The sequence below is a fragment of the Schistocerca cancellata genome, chromosome 2 (genome assembly GCF_023864275.1).
Source record: "Schistocerca cancellata isolate TAMUIC-IGC-003103 chromosome 2, iqSchCanc2.1, whole genome shotgun sequence".
NCBI lineage: Eukaryota > Metazoa > Arthropoda > Insecta > Orthoptera > Acrididae > Schistocerca > Schistocerca cancellata.
Window position 1 is genome coordinate 850,819,786 of NC_064627.1, and position 20,541 is coordinate 850,840,326.

At 39.0% G+C, this 20,541-nt stretch overlaps 2 protein-coding genes across 3 annotated transcripts in view; one reads left to right on the forward strand and one right to left on the reverse strand.

Moving 5' to 3' along the window:
• The window catches only part of LOC126162779 (COX assembly mitochondrial protein homolog), a 30,520-nt gene extending 12,114 nt beyond the window's left edge, over window positions 1-18,406 (reverse strand). Inside the window, exon 1 of the mRNA XM_049919489.1 lies at window positions 18,279-18,406. Within this exon, the coding sequence (XP_049775446.1) occupies window positions 18,279-18,342 (64 nt within the window). The 5' untranslated portion in view covers window positions 18,343-18,406. The remainder of the gene's footprint in view (window positions 1-18,278) is intronic.
• LOC126162778 (26S proteasome non-ATPase regulatory subunit 14) overlaps window positions 17,965-20,541 on the forward strand; it is a 37,483-nt gene continuing 34,906 nt past the window's right edge. The window contains exons 1-3 of one of the 2 annotated variants that reach the window (XM_049919488.1): window positions 17,965-18,145; window positions 18,604-18,866; window positions 19,015-19,231. In XM_049919488.1, the coding sequence (XP_049775445.1) occupies window positions 18,624-18,866; window positions 19,015-19,231 (460 nt within the window). In that variant the 5' untranslated portion in view covers window positions 17,965-18,145; window positions 18,604-18,623. Of the gene's footprint in view, window positions 18,146-18,349; window positions 18,487-18,603; window positions 18,867-19,014; window positions 19,232-20,541 lie in introns of those variants that run through there. The other variant, XM_049919487.1, reaches the window with a different exon arrangement.

The following is a 20,541-nucleotide window of genomic DNA, read 5'->3' on the forward strand; positions in this document are numbered from 1 at the left end:
CACTCTGCTGTCACACACCCTGAAGCTGTTACAAAAGATCATAGAAATGAGAGCAGAAAGATAGTAGAACTTTTGCTTGAGGAAGAACAACATGGATTCAGTAAATACTGACCTACTATGGATCTTATTTTTGCAGTAAGAATGCAGAAAAGTACTGGGAATATCAAAGAAACCTTGTGACTGTATTTGCACACATTGAAAAAGCGTATGACAGTGTTCCTCAAAACAAGATATGGTAATGTCTGAAAGACCTAAATGTTCCAAAGTACTTAATTGATTAAGTCAAGATACTATACCAAAAGTGTTGTAGGTGTGTCCAGATAGGCAACAAGTGCCGTATCACCATTCCTGTTTGTAACAGAAGTGGACAAGATCATAAAATTTACCAAGAAAATAGATGGAGAACCAAATGTTCTGGTTTTTGATGATGATTTGATAGTATGGGGAGAGCCACAAGCTGAAGCATAGAAGAAACTTAATGATTGGAACAATACATTCAAAAATTTTGGACTAAAAACAAGTAAATGAGAGACAGTAATAACGACCATCCACAGGCAAAGAACAACCTCAAATATATCTCGAGGAGGAGTCAAAGTTGAATGTGTTGCCCATTTCAAGTACACAGGAAGCATGATCTCAAAAGACAACACCATTAAGCATGACATACTCAGCAGTATGCAGTTAGCATTAAATTTTTACACTCATATCAGAAATCTTCTCTGGGGCGATAAAATGCCATGGACACCAAAAGTGACCATGTACCACATCTATTCTGTATGAATTCTTATGTATGGTTTAGAAACATGAATCCTATTAAACAAAGACCTAAACAGAATCCAGGTAACAGAAATGAGGTTCATTAGACCTACAACTCAAACAACAAGAAAGGACAAAATCAGGAATGAGGTGAATAGAAAAGTAGTTAGTGTTGATGTTCATAAAGAAACTAAGGCTTCAGTGGTATGTGCACATAATGAGAATAAACAGCAAAAGACCTGTCAAAAAGTATTTGAACCTATACCTAGTAGGAAGAAGACCACAGGGAAGACCAAGAAAACGCTGGATAGAGACCAGAAGATCAGATGTGGTGGAGAAAGATAAAAATGGGAAGTTGTCTGGAACAGAGCATGTATGAAGATAGAATGACATGATGAGCGCTTGTATACCACACCTGGGAAACTGGATCTGGAAAAGCGATGATGATGATGATGATGATGATGATGATGATGATGATGACGACGATGACAGAATGATTGAAAGGATAAATCACAGTATAATCTTCCTGTGTGAAACAATTTTGGAAAAAGGAATTTAACATTTTTGCCATTTCTCTGTCATCTTCCAGTCAGTGTGATTATGATCACTGAGTGTGTAGACAGATGGCTTTGACCTGTTCACTGCTTTAACACAAGACCAGCATGCTTGTTGTTGAAGAATTTTGCATATCTGCTGTGATGATTCATACTACTGCTCACAGTATGCACCAACAAAAACTCAAGAATAACAAATCAAATTAAGCTTCCTTAAAGGTGTAACACAAAAATCAATGAAGTAAAGTGATCAGTGACCCAAAGATTGGCTTGTATATCATGAACAAGCAAGAAACCAGTTGCCTCTCTTTGACTGAGGACCTGCTCACCCTGCCAGTTGTATGGGGACCTATTATTTATTGTGGAATTTGAATAATGCCCTTTCTGGCCAGAAGGCAGAGTTTCAATTATGACATTTTTGCTCATACACAAAATGTGTAATGGATACTGACATGCAGAAAGTGTACTCAGTATTTTAACACACAAGTTTAGATCTTGAGGCAAAGTAATAAAAAAGCAACTTGCAAACTGTTTTACAGATATGTGCAAAGAAAGACAATGAAAACTGGAACAATGCTGTAATTATTCTACTTCACAACAAAGGCAGCAGACAAGACAAGCCACTTCAAGAGACTATTCACCTTTCAGTCTCCCCTCCATACTGTGCAAGACATTCACTAAAATTACTACTAACTGCATAGAAAAATATGGATATTAATCAAGCAAATTAACAAGCTGGCCTTGAAAATGGATACATCATACTGATCACTTGCAACTGAAATTATACACGAAGTATTCATAAAGTTTTCTCACCTCGAAAAAATGAAGTCAGTAATCCCTTTTTTCATTTGTTTGTAGCTATATGTCTGCAGTCCTGGCAAACACTGAAATCCCTGTGCCTCAGTATCGTAGCACACCGCTCAGGGAACCAAAACAAAATGGTGCAGTGCACTGATAAAGTGTAAGTATTGGTAGTTCTCTTATACTAAATTGGTAATCCCTCGATGTCTCAGAATGTGTTCTACCCCCTGATCCCTTCTTCTAGTCAGGTCCTGCCACAAATTTCTTTCCTCACCAATGCTATTCAGTATCTCCTCATTAGTTACATGATCTACTCATCTAATCTTCAGCATTCTTCTGTAGCACCACATTTCAAAAGCTTCTATTCTCTTCTTGTCTACACTGTTTATGTCCATGTTTCATTTCCATACATAGCTACACTCCATACAAATATTTTCAGGAAAGATTCCTGACAAATCTATAATCATTGTTAACAAATTTCTCTTTTTCAGAAATGCTTTTCTTGCCATTGCCAGTCTACATTTTATATACTCTCTGCTTCGGCCATCATCAGCAATTTTGCTGCCCAAACAGTTAAACTCATCTACCACTTATAAGTGTCTCATTTCCTAATCTAATTCCCTTAGCATAACCTGAACCTGATTTAATTCAACTACATTTTAATATCCTTGTTTTGCTTTTGTTGCTGCTCATCTTATATCCTCCTTTCAAGACACTGTCCATTCTGTTCAGCTGCTCTTCCAAGTCTTTTGTTGTCTCTGATAGAATTACAACGGCAATGGCAAATCTCAAAACTTTTATTTCTTCTTCCCGAACTTTAATTCCTATTCCATGTTTTTCTTTTACTGCTTGCTCAGTATATAGATTGAACAACATTGGGGATAGGCTATGAACCTCTCTCTCCCTTCTCAACCACTGTTTTACTTTCAAGTCCCTCAGCCCTTTGACGAGACGTTGAACACTAATCTCTCGTCCTCGTCCCTCAGCCTTATAACTGTTGTCTGGTTTCTATGTAAGTCGTAAATGGTCTTTTGCTATAAATGTAGGTTTGCCTTTCCTTAATCTATCTTCTAGCATAAGTTGTATGGTCAGTACTGCCTCATGTCTTCCTACTTTTCTCCAGAATCCAAACACATCTTCCATGAGGTCTGCTTCTACCAGTTTTTCCATTCTTCTGTAACAAATTTGTGACAGTATTTAGCAGCCACGGCATGCTAAACTGATAGCCCCTTAATAGTCATACCTGTCAGCACCTGCTTTCTTTGGAATTGGAATTATTACATTAAAAATAATGGAAAATCTGGGACAGAATGTAACAATATTATGAAAAGAATAGTTGCTACTCACCAAATAGCGGAGATACTGAGTCGCAGCTAGGCACAACAGAAAGACTGTCACACAATAAGCTTTTGGCCAATAAGGCTGGTGAAACCAGAGACTGTGGTCGTGTGTGTGTGTGTGTGTGTGTGTGTGTGTGTGTGTGTGTGTTTTGTCCATTTTTGACAAAGACCTTGTCAGCTGAAAGCTCATTGTGTGACACTCATTTTGTTGTGTCTATCTGCAACTTAGTTATTACACTCATCTTGAAGTCTGAGGGTCTTTTGTCTGTCTTATACATATTTCATACCAGATGGAAGAGTTTTGTCATGGCTGGCTCTCCCAAGTCTACTAGTAGTTTTGACAGAATGTCATCTATCCCTGGGGCTTATTTCACCTTAGATCTTTCAGTGCTGTCAAATTATTCTTGCAGTACCATATGTCCCATCTCATCTTCATTGATACCCTCTTCCATCTCTTTAATAGTGCCTTCAAGTTCACCTCCCTTGTACAGACCTTGTATATAATCCTTACACCTTTCTGCTTTCCCTTCTTTGCTTAGGGCTGGTTTTCCATCTGAGCTCTTGATATTCATACAACTGCTTCTCTTTTCTCCAAACACGCCTTTGATTTGCCTGTAGGTGGTGTCTACACTATGTGATCAAAAGTATCTGGACACCTTCCCAAAAATGACTTACAAGTTCATTGTTGTTGTTTTTGTTGTTGTTGTTGTGGTCTTCAGTCCTGAGACTGGTTTGATGTAGCTCTCCATGCTACTCTATCTTGTGCAAGCTTCTTCATCTCCCAGTACTTACTGCAACCTACATCCTTTTGAATCTGCTTAGTGTATTCATCTCTTGGTCTCCCTCTACGATTTTTACCCTCCACGCTGCACTCCAATGCTAAATTTGTGATCCCTTGATGCCTCAGAACACGTCCTACCAACCGGTCCCTTCTTCTTATCAAGTTGTGCCACAAACTCCTCTTCTCCCCAATTCTATTCAATACCTCCTCATTAGTTGTGTGATCTACCCATCTAATCTTCAGCATTCTTCTGTAGCACCACATTTCGAAAGCTACTATTCTCTTCTTGTCCAAACTATTTATCATCCATGTTTCACTTCCATACATAACTACACTCCATACAAATACTTTCAGAAACGGCTTCCTGACACTTGAATCTATACTCGATGTTAATAAATCTCTCTTCTTCAGAAGCGCTTTCCTTGCCAGTCTACATTTTATATCCTCTCTACTTCGACCATCATCAGTTATTGTGCTCCCCAAATAGCAAAACTCCTTTACTACTTTAAGTGTCTCACTTCCTAATCTAATTCCCTCAGCATCACCCGAGTTAATTCGACTACATTCCATTATCCTCATTTTGCTTTTGTTGATGTTCATCTTATATCCACCTTTCAAGACACTGTCCATTCCATTCAACTGCTCTTCCAGGTCCTTTGCTGTCTCTGACAGAATTACAATGTCATCGGCGAACCTCAAAGTTTTTATTTTTTTCTCCATGGATATTAATACCTACTCTGAATTTTTCTTTTGTTTCCTTTACTGCTTGCTCAATATACAGATTGTATAACATCAGGGAGTGGCTACAACCCTGTCTCACTCCCTTCCCAACTGCTGCTTCCGTTTCATGCCCCTCGACTCTTATAACTGCCATCTGGTTTCTGTACAAATTGTAAATAGCCTTTCGCTCCCTGTATTTTACCCCTGTCACCTTTGGAATTTGAAAGAGAGTTTTCCAGTCAACATTGTCAAAAGCTTTCTCTAAGTCTACAAATGCTGCTAGAAACGTAGGTTTGCCTTTCCTTAATGTTTCTTCTGTATTGCCTCACGTGTTCCAACATTTCTACGGAATCCGAACAGATCTTCCCCGAGGTCGGCTTCTACCAGTTTTTCCATTCGTCTGTAAAGAATTTGCGTTAGTATTTTGCAGCTGTGACAAAACTGATAGTTCGGTAATTTTCACATCTGTCAACACCTGATTTCTTTGGGATTGAAATTATTATATTCTTCTTGAAGTCTGAGGGCCTGTCTCGTACATCTTGCTCACTAGATGGTAGAGTTTTGTCAAGACTGGCTCTCCCAAGGCTGTCAGTAGTTCTAATGGAATGTTGCCTACTCCCGGGGCTTCATTTACTGCATTTTTATATTTTCTCCTTTCATCAATTAAATTTAGTATCTCTTCTGTTATCCAAGGATTTCTACTAGCAATTTAGTATTGGAGGGCAGCGTGGAGGGTAAAAATTGTAGAGGGAGACCAAGAGATGAATACACTAGGCAGATTCAGAAGGATGTAGGTTGCAGTAGGTACTGGGAGATGATGAAGCTTGAACAAGATAGAGTAGCATGGAGAGCTGCATCAAACCAGTCTTAGGACTGAAGACCACAGCAACAACAACAACAACATTCCTTTTCACCCACTTCATTTACAGTATTTCTTTCCCGTTCCTCCTTTCCTTCTTCCTCCTTCTTTCCTCCTTTGCTGTGTTATTGAAGGATTTGTAACAGCTCTCATCTTTTTATCTATTTGATACTCTGTTGCTCTTACTATTTCATTTCTCAAAGTACCCCTTTGTCTTCTAGTTCCTCTCTTCTAGACAATTGTTACCTAATGCTTCCTCTGAACCTCTGGTCTTTCAACTTGTCCAAGTCCCATCACCTATTTTGCAATTACGTTTTAATCTATCATTCATAACCAATAAATTGTCCACCTCTGCCCCTGGATGTGTTTTACAATTTAAAATCTTGTTCCTAAATCTCTGTCTTACCATTATATAACCAGTCTGAAACCTTTTTGCAATTACGTTTTAATCTATCATTCATAACCAATAAATTGTCCACCTCTGCCCCTGGATGTGTTTTACAATTTAAAATCTTGTTCCTAAATCTCTGTCTTACCATTATATAACCTGTCTGAAACCTTCCAATGTCTCCAGATCTCTTCCAGGTATACAGCCTTCTTTCATGATTCTTAGACCAAGTGTTAGTAGTGACTGACTTATGCTCCATGCAAAATTCTACCCAGTGACTTTCTCTTTCATTCCTTTCTCCTAGGCAATATTCACTTACTATTTTTCATTCTCTCTCTCCTCCTACTATCAAATTCCAGTCCTCTGTCACAACTACATTTTTGTCTCCCTTAACTACAAGGTGTACAACTTTGCTTCCGCCATTTGCCGACAGGTGGCAACAACAGTAAGTAGCAGTCGAAAGAAACAAATCGCAGACGTCAGGCAGTTAGCTTGGACCTCAGTCAACATAACCTCATTCAAACATTAGTCAATTTGTGTCTGCATCATAAAGTTGTTCTTGATTGAAAATGTCAGTTTACGAGCCTAATTCTTGTCATTTCTGGGAGGTGTTACTGTTTTATTTCAATATGAAGAAAACAGCAGCCGAGTCTCATCGAATACTCTCACGTACGTATGGTAAGGACGCCATTAGTGAAAGAAGTGGTTTCAAAGCTTCAAGAATGGTGATTTTAACATTGTAGACTAGCATAGTGGTGGAAGAGAGAATGTTTGCAAAGATGCAGAATGGGAGACATTCCTGAGTGAAGACCTGTGTCAAACTCAAGAAGAATTGGCATGACTAGTGGGAGTGATGCTGTGAGCCACTTCAAAATGCCTCAAGGCTATGGGTTTGATTAAGAAAGAAGGAACTTGGGTTCTGTGTGAGCTGAAACCAAGAGAGGTTGAATGGCGTTCGTGTGTTTGAAAACAGTTGCTTCAGAGGCAAAAATGGAAGGGATTTCTGCATCACATTGTGACCGGGAACGAAAAATGGGTTCATTATGATAACCCTAAACGCAAAAAATCGTGGGGATATCCCAGCCATGCTTCCATGTCAAACTGAATATTCATGGCTCCAAGATCATGCTCTGCATTTGGTGGGACCAGCTCAGCGTCGTGTACTATGAGGTGTTAAACCAAGTGAAACATTCACAGGTGCTCATTATTGAATGCAATTAATGCATTTGAGCAGAGCATTAAAACCCCACATTGCAAAAGAGGTCAAAATGTACTTGGAAACATTAAAATGGGAAATTCTACCCCACCCGCCGTATTCTCCAGACATTGCTCCCTCTGACTATCACCTGTTTAGATCAACGGTGCATGGCCTGGCTGACCAACACTTCCAATCTCTTGAAGAAGTCAAAAATTGGATCGACTCAAACGGTGAACAATTTTTTCGATGTAGGATTCGTACACTGCCCAAAAGATGGGAGAAAGTAGTGGCCAGCAATGGAATATATTTTGAATGATACATATGTAGTAACCAATTTGTTTCATTAAAGCCTCAAATGTTGGTGAAAAAATGGCAGAATCAATGTTGTACACCTTGTATTTGAATAATTTCTCTTATCTCACGATACATTTCTTCAGTCTCTTCTTCATATGTGGAGCTAGTTGGCATATAAACTTGTACTTCTGTGGTGGGTGGTGGCTTTGTGTCTATCTTGGCTACAATAATGTGCGCTCACTATGCTGTTCATAGTAACTTACTCACAATTCTATTTTCTTATTAATTATTAAATCTACTCATGCATTACCCCTATCTGATGATGTATTTACAATCCTGTATTTTCCTGACCAGATTTCCTGTTCCTCCTGCAACCTAACTTCACTAATTCCCACAATATCTAATTTCTTTCCTTTTTCCCCAGATTAAGGGATCTAAAATTCCATACTCTGATCCGTAGAAAACCACTTTTGTTTCTCCTGACGATGAAATCCTCCCGAGTGGCCCTGACTGGAGATCCAAAATGGGGACCATTTTACCTCCAGAGTATTTTACCCAAGAGGATGCCATCACCACTTAACAATACAGCAGAGCTGCACACCCTTGATAAAAACAATGTAACAAGGCCAGATCAGTCAATTGTCCAGACTGTTGTCCCTACAACTATTGAAAAGGATGCTGCCCCTCTTCAGGAATCACATATTTGTCTGGCGTCTCAACAGATACCCCTCTGTTGCGGTATAGCTATCTGTATATCTTTACTCCTGGGGCAGGGGAAGGGGGGGGGGGGGGAGGAAATTTCCCAAAGGGGACATGAATGCATGTAGCAGAATGCCATGATGAATGGAGAAGTGTTGAGAAGGGCTTTATCCAGCAGCAGATGTAAGAGGACTGCTACTTATGGTGATATCTACACTCTGGAAACCACCATGAGGTGCTTGCCATGTCCCATTGTACAAGTTATGAGTTCCTTACTGTTCCATTTATGAATGGAATGCGGGAAGAATGGCTGTTTGAATGCCTCTGTGCCTGCAGTAATTATTCTAATCTTATCCTCACAATTCCTATGCGGGCAATACTTAGGGGGTTGTACTATATTCCAGAGTAATTATTTAAAGCTGGTTCTTGAAACTTTGTTAACAGACTTTCTCGGGGCAATACGTCTATCTTCAAGAGTCTTCCAGTTCAGTTCCTTCAGTATCTCTATGACACTCTTCCATGGATTAAACAAACCTGCCTTGCTCTGTATACATTCAATATCCCCGGTTAGTCTTATCTGGGACGGGTTCCACACATTTGAGCAATATTCTAGAATGGGTCGCACAAGTGATTTGTAAGCAATATTCTAGAATGGGTCGCACAAGTGATTTGTAAGCAATCCCTTTTGTAGATTGATTACATTTCCCCACAACTCAATCTATGTGACCAGGATATGATACCAGGATCATCATAAAATACTGTTGTTAGAGAGAATAGTATGTTCTGGCTACGTCCTTCATATGACTCCTCATGTGCACATTTTTGACACAATCTCTCAACACACTTTGTTAAAGCACTGTGCGTTAGACAACTTCTCTTCTTAAATAGTTGTCCTCCGCAGCTTGTGGTCTCGCGGTAGTGTTCTTGCTTCCTGAGCTCAGGTCTCGGGTTCGATTCCCGGTGGGGTCAGGGATTTTCACCTGCTTCGAGATGACTGGTCGTTTGCGTTGTCCTCATCATTTCATTATCATTCACGAAAGTGGCGAGATTGGACTCAGCCGAGGTTGGGAATTTGTACGGGTGCTGATAACCACGCAGTTGAGCGGCCCACAAACCAATCATCATCATTATCATCATCATCATCATCATCATCATTGTCATCAATAGATGTCAATGTACTCATGCATATCAAGTCCACGAGCTGTATTTCTTCCAGAAGCAGATGTGTTCCTGTTAATGATTGTCTTAATTTTGTAAGCATAAGCAGTATATAGCTGTTTTGTGATGGTTAACTATTACTGGAGTATTATCTAGAATTAGTTTCCAATACAGGTAGTTGTTTCTTCTTTGTTCATGATTTCCTCATTCAAAAACCCCCCAAAATTTTATGTCCTCAACATAACACAATAAATGAGCTTATCTCTACAAAAAAAAGGGCTAGTATTCAAATGTGTGTGAATTTCTAAGGGGCCAAACTGCTTAGTCATCGGTACCTAGACTTACACACTACGTAAACTAACTTATGCCAAGAACAACACACTCACACGCCCGAGGGCTCGAAAGTAATGTATTATTTTTAACGGACAGTCACGGCAGAAAAATGACGAGACTATTCAAAGAAAACACGAAATACGACGCAACAGGTTTTGTGAAGCCAGGAGCAACAGCAAAAAACATTATCGGTGTTGATTTACAAGACAAAATGTCGGGAAAAAATGACTATGTCGTGTGTATAGCGGGTGCAAATGATGTTGCGAAAAACGAAGCAAATAACTGTCTCACTGAACTAAAGAAATTCCTGGAACGCAGTAAACAAAAAAATACGATAGTTGCAACATTACCACACAGATATGATCTAATGTATCACTCGTGTGTAAATAAAGAAATTTGTAAAACTAACATTAAAATAAAGCAGATGTGTCCTTTGTTTGGAAAATGTAGCGTCCTTGATATAGGCAAATTGGACAGATTCCAGCATACCAAACACGGAATGCATCTAAATTATGAAGGAAAAAACTTTGTATGTAAAATGATAAATGAAATCATTGCAAACAGAGAGAGAGCGAACAGATAAATTCCATGTACTGGTATGGGACCAGTCTCAGCAAAAGAAAAAGAAGCATCCTCAAAAGCAGCAGAATCGTCAGTGGCGGAACCAACAGCTAAAACATCATATTCAGCGGTAACTATTGGCCGTCCTACACGCAACAGAAAACAAACTCAGCGTTTTTTATGGTGAGTAACACGAGAGATGAAGATTCAAAGTTGCGTGAAGCATCTCTCTCGTGTGTTCAATATGAGTTTTCCACACCCCAAGCAATACTATCAACTAATGTACTGAAAAAAGCCACTCCTAGCAAACATCACGCAAATGCAGAGGTGAGAAAAACTTTGTCTTTATTCCACCAAAATATATGTAGCCTCAAGAATAAAATAGACCAGTTGCTAATAAATTTAAAAGACGAGTGTGAAAGTGAGCCTGATATACTGTGTTTCTCAGAACATCACGTTATGAGTGGGATCCACATGATACAGATTGAGAACTTTAGTTTAGCTACTCATTACTCTAGCTCTGTTATGGAAAAAGGTGGTGTTGCAATATTTATAAAAAATAATATAGTGTATAAATCCCTAGATTTAAGCAAATACTGTGATGAACAACATTTTGAGGTGTGTCGCATTGAGTTAACAGCAGACAGTGCAACTGTTATTGTTCTGGCTGTTTACAGGGCACCTGCTGGAAATCTAAATGTATTTCTAAGACAAACTGAATCACTTCTGGCCCACCTATGTAGGAAAACTAAATCTATCATTGTTATGGGTGACTTCAATGTGGACCTTTTAACTGAAAATAGAAACAAGACAGATTTTGAACATTTAATGTACTGTTACAATTTAGTACCAGTGGTGGACACTCCAACTAGAGTAACTGCCAGCTCTAGCACTTTAATAGATAATGTACTTGTAGATAAGGATATTTGCAATAATTTAACCAAGAAAAATATTATAAATGGTCTCTCTGATCATGAAGAGCAATTGCTCACTCTAAACCAAATGAATGTACAAAGAAAAGAAAATTTTATTTGGAAAACATTTAGGATTATAAACAGACACACCACTGAAACCTTTAATCAACAATTACGGCTTGTGGCCTGGTCTCCTGTATATGCTACAGTTGATGTTAATTCAAAATTTAATATATTTATCAATGAAGTTACAAGCCTTTTTGAAGAAGCATTTCCTAAAAAATCAGTGAGAGAAAACCTGTTCAAATCTGGAAACAAGCCTTGGATTACTAAAGGCATCAAAATCTCTTGTAAAACAAGAAGAGAACTATATGCTGCAGCCAGGAGTTCAAATGATAACAGTAGGATTACACACTATAAAATCTACAATAAAGTTCTGAATAAGACAATTCAGGCAGCAAAGAACATGTGCTTGAAGGCATAAATTGACAACTCGAGCAATAAAGTAAAAACTATCTGGAAATTTGTAAAGAAGGAAACGGGGAAAATGCAGTTTGTGGTGAAAATATCCAAATCAAAAGTGAGGGTAATCTTGTTAGCAATCCAAAAACAGTTGCAGACACATTCAACAACAATTTTTTAACAGTAACAGAAAAAATAGGTTTACATGGGTCCATCAAGCAAGCCATCAATCTTTTGAAAGCTAGAGTACCTGGTTCAGTACAACACATGAAGGTAAAAACAGTCACTGTTCAAGAAATTGAAAGAGTTATTAAATCCCTGAAAAGTAAAAACTCTTCTGGAATTGACAACATTTCTAACAAATTATTAAAATACTGCTCCAGCCATGTAAGTAAAGTCCTTTGCCACATTTTTGATGTGTCACTTAAGCAAGGAATAGTTCCTGAGAGGCTTAAGTATGCGGTTGTAAAACCGCTGTATAAGAAGGGGGATAAGACGAATACTGCTAACTATAGGCCAATATCACTACTGACAAGCTTTTCAAAGGTTTTAGAGAAACTAATGCATGCCAGGATAGTTACGCATCTCAGTGAACACAATAGCTTCAGCAAAAGTCAGTTTGGATTTCAGAAAGATTTGTCAACAGAAGATGCAATATTTGCATTTACTGGCAAACTCTTGGAATCTATCAACAAAAAACTGAAAGTGATTAGCATATTTTGTGACCTAACAAAAGCATTTGACTGTGTAAATCACCAATTTCTTTTACAAAAAGTTGCACATCTCGGTATAAGTGGTACAGCAGGGAAATGGCTCGACTCATATCTGTCAAGCAGGAAACAAAAAGTTGTAGTAGATAGTCAAGATGATGTCCCAGTATCTTCAGGATGGGGTACCATCACATGTGGAGTGCCGCAGGGCTCAGTTCTGGGGCCCCTACTTTTTATTATATTTATAAATGATCTTCCTCTCTCTACGGAATATTGTAGATTCACCATTTTCGCGGATGACACTACACTACTTATTGATAATTCAGTAGATAAGCTTGAGGTAACGGCAAATAAGGTTTTAAATGAAACGGTGAACTGGTTCAACATTAATGGTCTTATTTTAAATTACTGTACAACAAACTACATTCAGTTCCACAAAACATCCAAAGATGAGGAAATATTTGTAAAGGTAGATGAGCAGACAATAACCAGGGTAGATTCCTCAAAATACCTAGGCTTGCATATTGATAGCAAACTGAATTGGTCAAACCACCTCGTGGATCTGTGCAAAAGACGAAGTTCAGCAACATAAGCATTGTTTCTTCTTATAGAAATATGGAAACCATGAAATCAGCGTATTATGGTTACGTTCATGCAATTATGGCATTTGGAATTATCATCATCATCATCATCATCATCATCATCATTTAAGATTGATTATGCCTTTCAGCGTTCAGTCTGGAGCATAGCCCCCCTTATACAGTTCCTCCATGATCCCCTATTCAGTGCTAACATTGGTGCCTCTTCTGATGTTATACCTATTACTTCAAAATCATTCTTAACCGAATCCAGGTACCTTCTCCTCGGTCTGCCCCGACTCCTCCTACCCTCTGCTGCTGAATCCATGAGTCTCTTGGGTAACCTTGCTTCTCCCATGCGTATAACATGACCCCACCATCTAAGCCTGTTCGCCCTGACTGCTACATCTATAGAGTTCATTCCCAGTTTTTCTTTGATTTCCCCATTGTGGACACCCTCCTGCCATTGTTCCCATCTACTAGTACCTGCAATCATCCTAGCTACTTTCATATCCGTAACCTCAACCTTGTTGATAAGGTAACCTGAATCCACCCAGCTTTCGCTCCCATACAACAAAGTTGGTCGAAAGATTGAACGGTGCACAGATAACTTAGTCTTGGTACTGACTTCCTTCTTGCAGAAGAGAGTAGATCATAGCTGAGCGCTCACTGCATTACCTTTGCTACACCTCGCTTCCAGTTCTTTCACTATGTTGCCATCCTGTGAGAATATGCATCCTAAGTACTTGAAACCATCCACCTGTTCTAACTTTGTTCCTCCTATTTGGCACTCAATCCGTTTATATTTCTTTCCCACTGACATTACTTTCGTTTTGGAGATGCTAATCTTCATACCATAGTCCTTACATTTCTGATCTAGCTCTGAAATATTACTTTGCAAACTTTCAATCGAATCTGCCATCACAACTAAGTCATCCGCATATGCAAGACTGCTTATTTTGTGTTCACATATCTTAATCTCACCCAGCCAGTCTATTGTTTTCAACATATGATCCATAAATAATATGAACAACAATGGAGACAGGTTGCAGCCTTGTCTTACCCCTGAAACTACTCTGAACCATGAACTCAATTTACCGTCAACTCTAACTGCTGCCTGACTATCCATGTAAAGACCTTTAATTGCTTGCAAAAGTTTGCCTCCTATTCCATAATCTTGTAGAACAGACAATAACTTCCTCCTAGGAACCCGGTCATATGCCTTTTCTAGATCTATAAAGCATAGATACAATTCCTTGTTCCACTCATAACACTTCTCCATTATTTGCCGTAAGCTAAAGATCTGGTCCTGACAACCTCTAAGAGGCCTAAACCCACACTGATTTTCATCCAATTGGTCCTCAACTAATACTCGCACTTTCCTTTCAACAATACCTGAGAAGATTTTACCCACAACGCTGATTAAAGAGATACCTCTGTAGTTGTTACAATCTTTTCTGTTTCCATGTTTAAAGATTGGTGTGATTACTGCTTTTGTCCACTCTGATGGAACCTGTCCCGACTCCCAGGCCATTTCAATTATCCTGTGTAGCCATTTAAGACCTGACATTCCACTGTATTTGATAAGTTCCGACTTAATTTCATCCACCCCAGCCGCTTTATTGCACTGCAATCTATTGACCATTTTTTCCACTTCCTCAAATGTGATGCTATTTCCATCATCATTCCTATCCCATTCTACCTCAAAATCTGAAACATTACTGATCGCATTTTCACCTACATTGAGCAACTCTTCAAAATATTCCCTCCATCTGCCCAAGGCATCCACAGGATTCACCAGCAGTTTTCCTGACCTGTCCAAAATACTTGTCATTTCCTTCTTACCTCCCTTTCGAAGACTGCTAATTACACTCCAGAATGGTTTTCCAGCAGCTTGACCCATAGTCTCCAACCTGTTTCCAAAGTCTTCCCACGATTTCTTCTTCGATGCTGCAATGATCTGTTTGGCTTTGTTTCTTTCTTCGACATAACTTTCTCTGTCTACCTGGGTTCTGGTATGTAGCCATTTTTGATACGCCTTCTTTTTCCTTTTACAGGCTGCCTTGACTGTATCATTCCACCAAGCTGTTTGCTTCATCCTACTTTTACACACTACTGTTCCAAGACATTCTTTAGCCACTTCTAGTACTGTGTCCCTGTACCTTGCCCATTCCTTTTCCAATGACTGTAATTGACTACATTCAACTAACTGGTACCTTTCTGAGATCGCTGTTATGTACTTGTGCCTGATTTCCTTATCCTGAAGTTTCTCCACTCTTATCCTCCTACATATGGACCTGACCTCCTGCACTTTCGGCTTCACAATCCCAATTTCACTGCAGATTAAATAATTATCAGTGTCATCAAAGAATCCTCTGAATACACGTGTCTCCCTCACAGCCTTCCTGAATTCCTGATCTGTTATTATATAGTCAATGACAGATCTGGTTCCCCTGCCTTCCCACGTATACCGGTGAATGTTCTTATGTTTAAAAAAGGAGTTTGTGATTACTAAGCCCATACTGGCACAGAAATCCAAGAGTTGTTTCCCGTTCCTGTTGGCCTCCATATCTTCTCCAAATTTACCCATAACCTTTTCATACCCTTCTGTTCGATTTCCAATCCTGGCGTTAAAATCACCCATGAGCAGAACACTATCCTTGTCCTTTACTCTAACAACTACATCACTGAGTGCCTCATAAAAACTATCCATCTTATCTTGATCTGTCCCTTCACAATGCGAATATACTGACACAATCCTAATTTTCTTGCTAGACACTGTCAAATCTATCCACATCAGTCGTTCGTTTACATACCTTATTGCAACTACGCTGGGTTCCATTTCTTTCCTGATGTAAAGCCCTACACCCCATTGTGCTATTCCTGCTTTGACTCCTGACAGGTAGACCTTGTATTCTCCCACTTCCTCTTCTTTCTCACCCCCTTACCCGAATGTCACTAACAGCTAAAACGTCCAGCCCCATCTTACTTGCAGCCTCTGCCAGCTCTACCTTCTTCCCAGAGTAGCCCCCATTGATATTAATAGCTCCCCATCTAATTACCATTTGTTTGCAAAGTCGTATCTTAGGAGTCCCTGGTTTGTCAGTTAGAGGTGGGACTCCGTCACCTCCAAAGGTCCGAGGCATTTTGCTCTGATTATTGCCAGCATCATATTTAAAGTACCAGGGAAGCAGGTTGCTAGCCTTACTTGCCCCGAGTCCCATTGGGTTTTACCCCTAACGGCTGAGGGACTAACCGGTGGATTTGGTAGTCTTTGCCGTCTGAGCACAAAGGTGACCACGGCTCAGAATATGTCCGAGATGCCCAGCCTTATTCCAAAGTAACTGGTATCCCGACAGTCGGGACCACTTACTTGGCCACTCATACGTTGCCCGTGGTTCATGAACTAGGACATGGCTACAGGAACCCACACCATGAATTGGAATTATATTTTGGGGAAATCAGCCACTGGCTAAAAAAGTACTGTGTGTACAAAAAAGAGCCATAAGGATCATGTGTTGAGTCCATCCTAGAGCCACAAGCAGGAATCTTTTTCAGAAGCTTGAAATACTTACATCCACTGCGCAATATATATTCTCGTTGATGTGCTTCATAAGGAAAGAAAAATCCATCTTTACGCTGAATAGTGCATATCACAGTCACAATACTAGAAGGAAACATGATATCCACTATGAACAGCCAAATCTAAGTTTGGTGCAGAAAGGAGTCCATTTCAGTGTCTGTAAGATTTTTAATGCCCTCCCTTCAAGAATTAAGTGTTTGGTAGATGATGATCTCTTGTTTAAAAAAACCTTAAGGCAGTTCCTATTGCAAGGATCATTTTATACATTAGAAGAGTTCCTGAACTACAGTGTTTAACATCTCTTGTATTGTAAATTGCAAATGTATGCCCAAATTTGTATTTGTAATACCGAATATTTTTATTGTAAACATATATTTTGCAATATTTATTTCTCAGTAACACTACTTATTTTGTAGTCTTTATCTCTCTCTAAAATGTATTTTTATAGTGGGACCTAAGTTACTGTTCACTGTTTTTTGTTTTGTAATCTCTATCTATATCTAAAATGTATTTTTTTGTAGTGGAACCTAAGTTACTGTTTTTGTTTTGTTTTATGTATTACCATAAATTCTGGCCAAAAGCTTGTAACATTGACACGTTCCATATCCTGTGATGGTGTCACAACATGGATCACCGGAACAAGAAATAAATAAATAAAAAAAATAAAATAAAAGAACCTCCAGCGGGAGGGGCCGCGCTGAGCTAATATTAATAATGTGTACTGTGTGAACTTAACTATGCAGTGTTTCATTGTGACTGTTAATTACAACATACAGTCCGTTATCTGATATAACTTGATTGTAGTGTAAACAAACTATACATTATTAACTACTAACATAATACATGCTATTTTACATTGTATTCATTTTTTTCCGATATCTTAAATTACAACACGTCATAACTGATGTAGCAAATACGTAATATGCCACAAATTGGCAACGTCATAAACATTTGAGTTTCTGGAGAAATGTAACCATTTCACTAAGCATAATAAACATGTTATAATATTTCACATTACCCTAAATAAGTTACTGTTAATGAGAAAACTTCTGAGAGATCGAAATACTAGAACCAAAATTTTACAACAGAATGTAAATGTCTGTAACAGCAACAAATGAGTTCGAAAATGCAAGAAAGTGAGACTCTTGCAATTTTGTAACCTTCGGTTACTGACAGCGTGTAGGATAAGAAAAACAGGCGCTCGTTCAACTGTAATGAGAGAACAAAAACCCATTACGGACTTCATGTAGGGATTGGAGGCCGTGTATTGGCAGCAATGCGATGTACATCTTTTGTCCATATTCTGTTTTTTTGCCAGAGATCTTAAAGAAACTTAATTATAAAGTGGAGGCAATAATAATGAATATTTGTTAATGTCGTTTTCATTCCATCTGGAAAGCACGCCTGCAATGTAAACTTTTCGGGAAAAACATATCATTTTACTGGATTCCATAAGGTTTGTCGGAAAGGTTATTAAGTAATGTGCCTCAGGTTAAGTATCTCGGTATGCAAAATTGTCACAACTAATTTAAAATTAAAGTACGCCCATATCAAACATTTTCAACTATGCAAACGTTAGCCTCTGTTACCTAACCCAAGTGGACCACTTCGTAACTTTGGCTGACGACGCAACTCTTCCTGACCGGTGTCCATTTTGGTTTCCCACAATGCTTCGTGAGATAGCAGATTTGAGTTCGTGACTTAGTGTGTAGTCAAGCTTAGTTTGAAAATTTTGACGTACGTAATAAACATTGGTGTGCAGAAGGCAGGAACAGAACAACGTCTTTGGTAGTAAAAGTATGCATTTGTTTAGAGGTTTAATATATGTGAAATGACAGGGATGCTGGATATATAGCAGTCCTGTAAATAGCGTGCACTGAAGTATCTAAATAAATTTTGATATAAATTTTTCAGGTTTTACTTGTGCCAGTGCTATGGATCGTTTATTACGGTTAGGTGGGGGTATGCCAGGTCTGAGCCAGGCACCTCCGCCTTCAGACGCACCTGTAGTTGACACAGCAGAACAAGTTTACATTTCTTCATTGGCGTTATTAAAAATGTTGAAACACGGTCGCGCTGGAGTGCCGATGGAAGTCATGGGTCTAATGCTTGGAGAATTTGTTGATGACTATACAGTTCGTGTGATTGATGTGTTTGCAATGCCACAAACGGGAACGGTGAGTCACTTTACTGTTCTTTCCTAATCAGTCCTCAGCTGTTTCAGTTGTATAAATTAAATCCGAAAATAGGTCCTTCACATTAACAGTTTTGAAATCGGGGCTGCGTGTTGTAATAAATGGAACTGTTTTTCTTTTTTGTCTGCAGGGTGTAAGTGTCGAGGCCGTGGATCCTGTATTTCAGGCTAAGATGCTTGATATGCTAAAGCAAACTGGACGACCAGAAATGGTTGTTGGCTGGTACCATTCTCACCCAGGTTTTGGTTGCTGGTTATCTGGTGTAGACATAAATACACAACAGAGTTTTGAGGCACTTTCAGAGCGTGCAGTGGCGGTTGTGGTGGACCCTATTCAGAGTGTTAAAGGTTGGTAGTGAAGAGCTTGTTGGAATGTATGTAGTAGTTCATTAAGTCCTTTGTAGTATAATGTCCGTTTTCAGTGCACTTTAATTGATGCAAAACCAAATGTCAGCCTGGAGGCTACGAGAATACTGAAATCAGGCTGAATTGTTATCTTCTTTCACTTTTGTCAGATTTTGTTGAGCATTTTTTCTCCTCAGAGAAGTGTTGAATTACCGTGTTGGCAAAGTTACAAAGCTGCCCTCTTCCCTGGATGACTACTAATTAGCTCCATTGTTAAATAGGCCCTATATCTACATCATGCATAAACTGTTTCGCACAAGTATACTGCCTAACTGGTGTACTTACATTTCATGACCTTTCTCAGAAAGGCCCGTTATTTACCAGCTTGCTTGAGTTGTAAGTGATCACAGTAGTTTTCTTCTTGTCACATCCCATGCTTTGTATGTTCATTTTTCTTAGAACAGTGATTTCTAAATTTTCTTGTGTTGGGTGCCTGATTTTTATCTATCATTGCTGAAATGCTGTTAGCTATGTGACAGTAATAATATCTGCAATGGGGAAGTATCTATTTTATGTATACTACAAATGCATTGTGTAGTATTACAGCTTTCGGTATGACAGTTAAATAAAATGAGGAAGAATATTGAAGTACTGAGCAAAGCTGTGCCTCAGTAGGTGAATTGGCTTGCATTCAGGTGGACTAAAATTGAAATCCTGCCGCTGAGGCCACAAAGTTTAGGTTGATTTTTACTACTACTACTACTACCACCACCACCGTCTTGTACCCAGCGTCTCTTCTGACGAAAGCATATATTAAGACTTCCATTAAGATAACTGTAACTATGTTGTATACATTAGTTATTTACTTAGGACTCAACACTTGCACTCGTGAAATGTAAAAATTCACAAGGTCATGCTCACCGCAGTCTTAAGTCTTATTGTTAATGTGGTTATAGCTTTTCCATATATTAACATGATAGGCTTAGAAAAAGGCATGCATGAAGTTCATACAAGACCCTTGTGAATTATGATGGTATATAAATAAATATTTCAATATTGCAAATAGAAGTAGGGAGCAGTGGAAGAATAAACCATGACACCGTGCAGGACACAGTCTGGTTTACCAATGGGTAGAGAACAGATGAAGTCACTGTGGTTGGGGTATACAGAGTAGAGTTGACTAGAGGGAGCAGTCTCTCTAGGGAAGTGTGCCACAGTATTGCAGATGGAAATATGTGCTGTCAGAGTGTGTGCAGTGGAGAATTTGTGTAGATTCTACAAAGATTGTAGCACCTACTTTTATTAAGATGGCC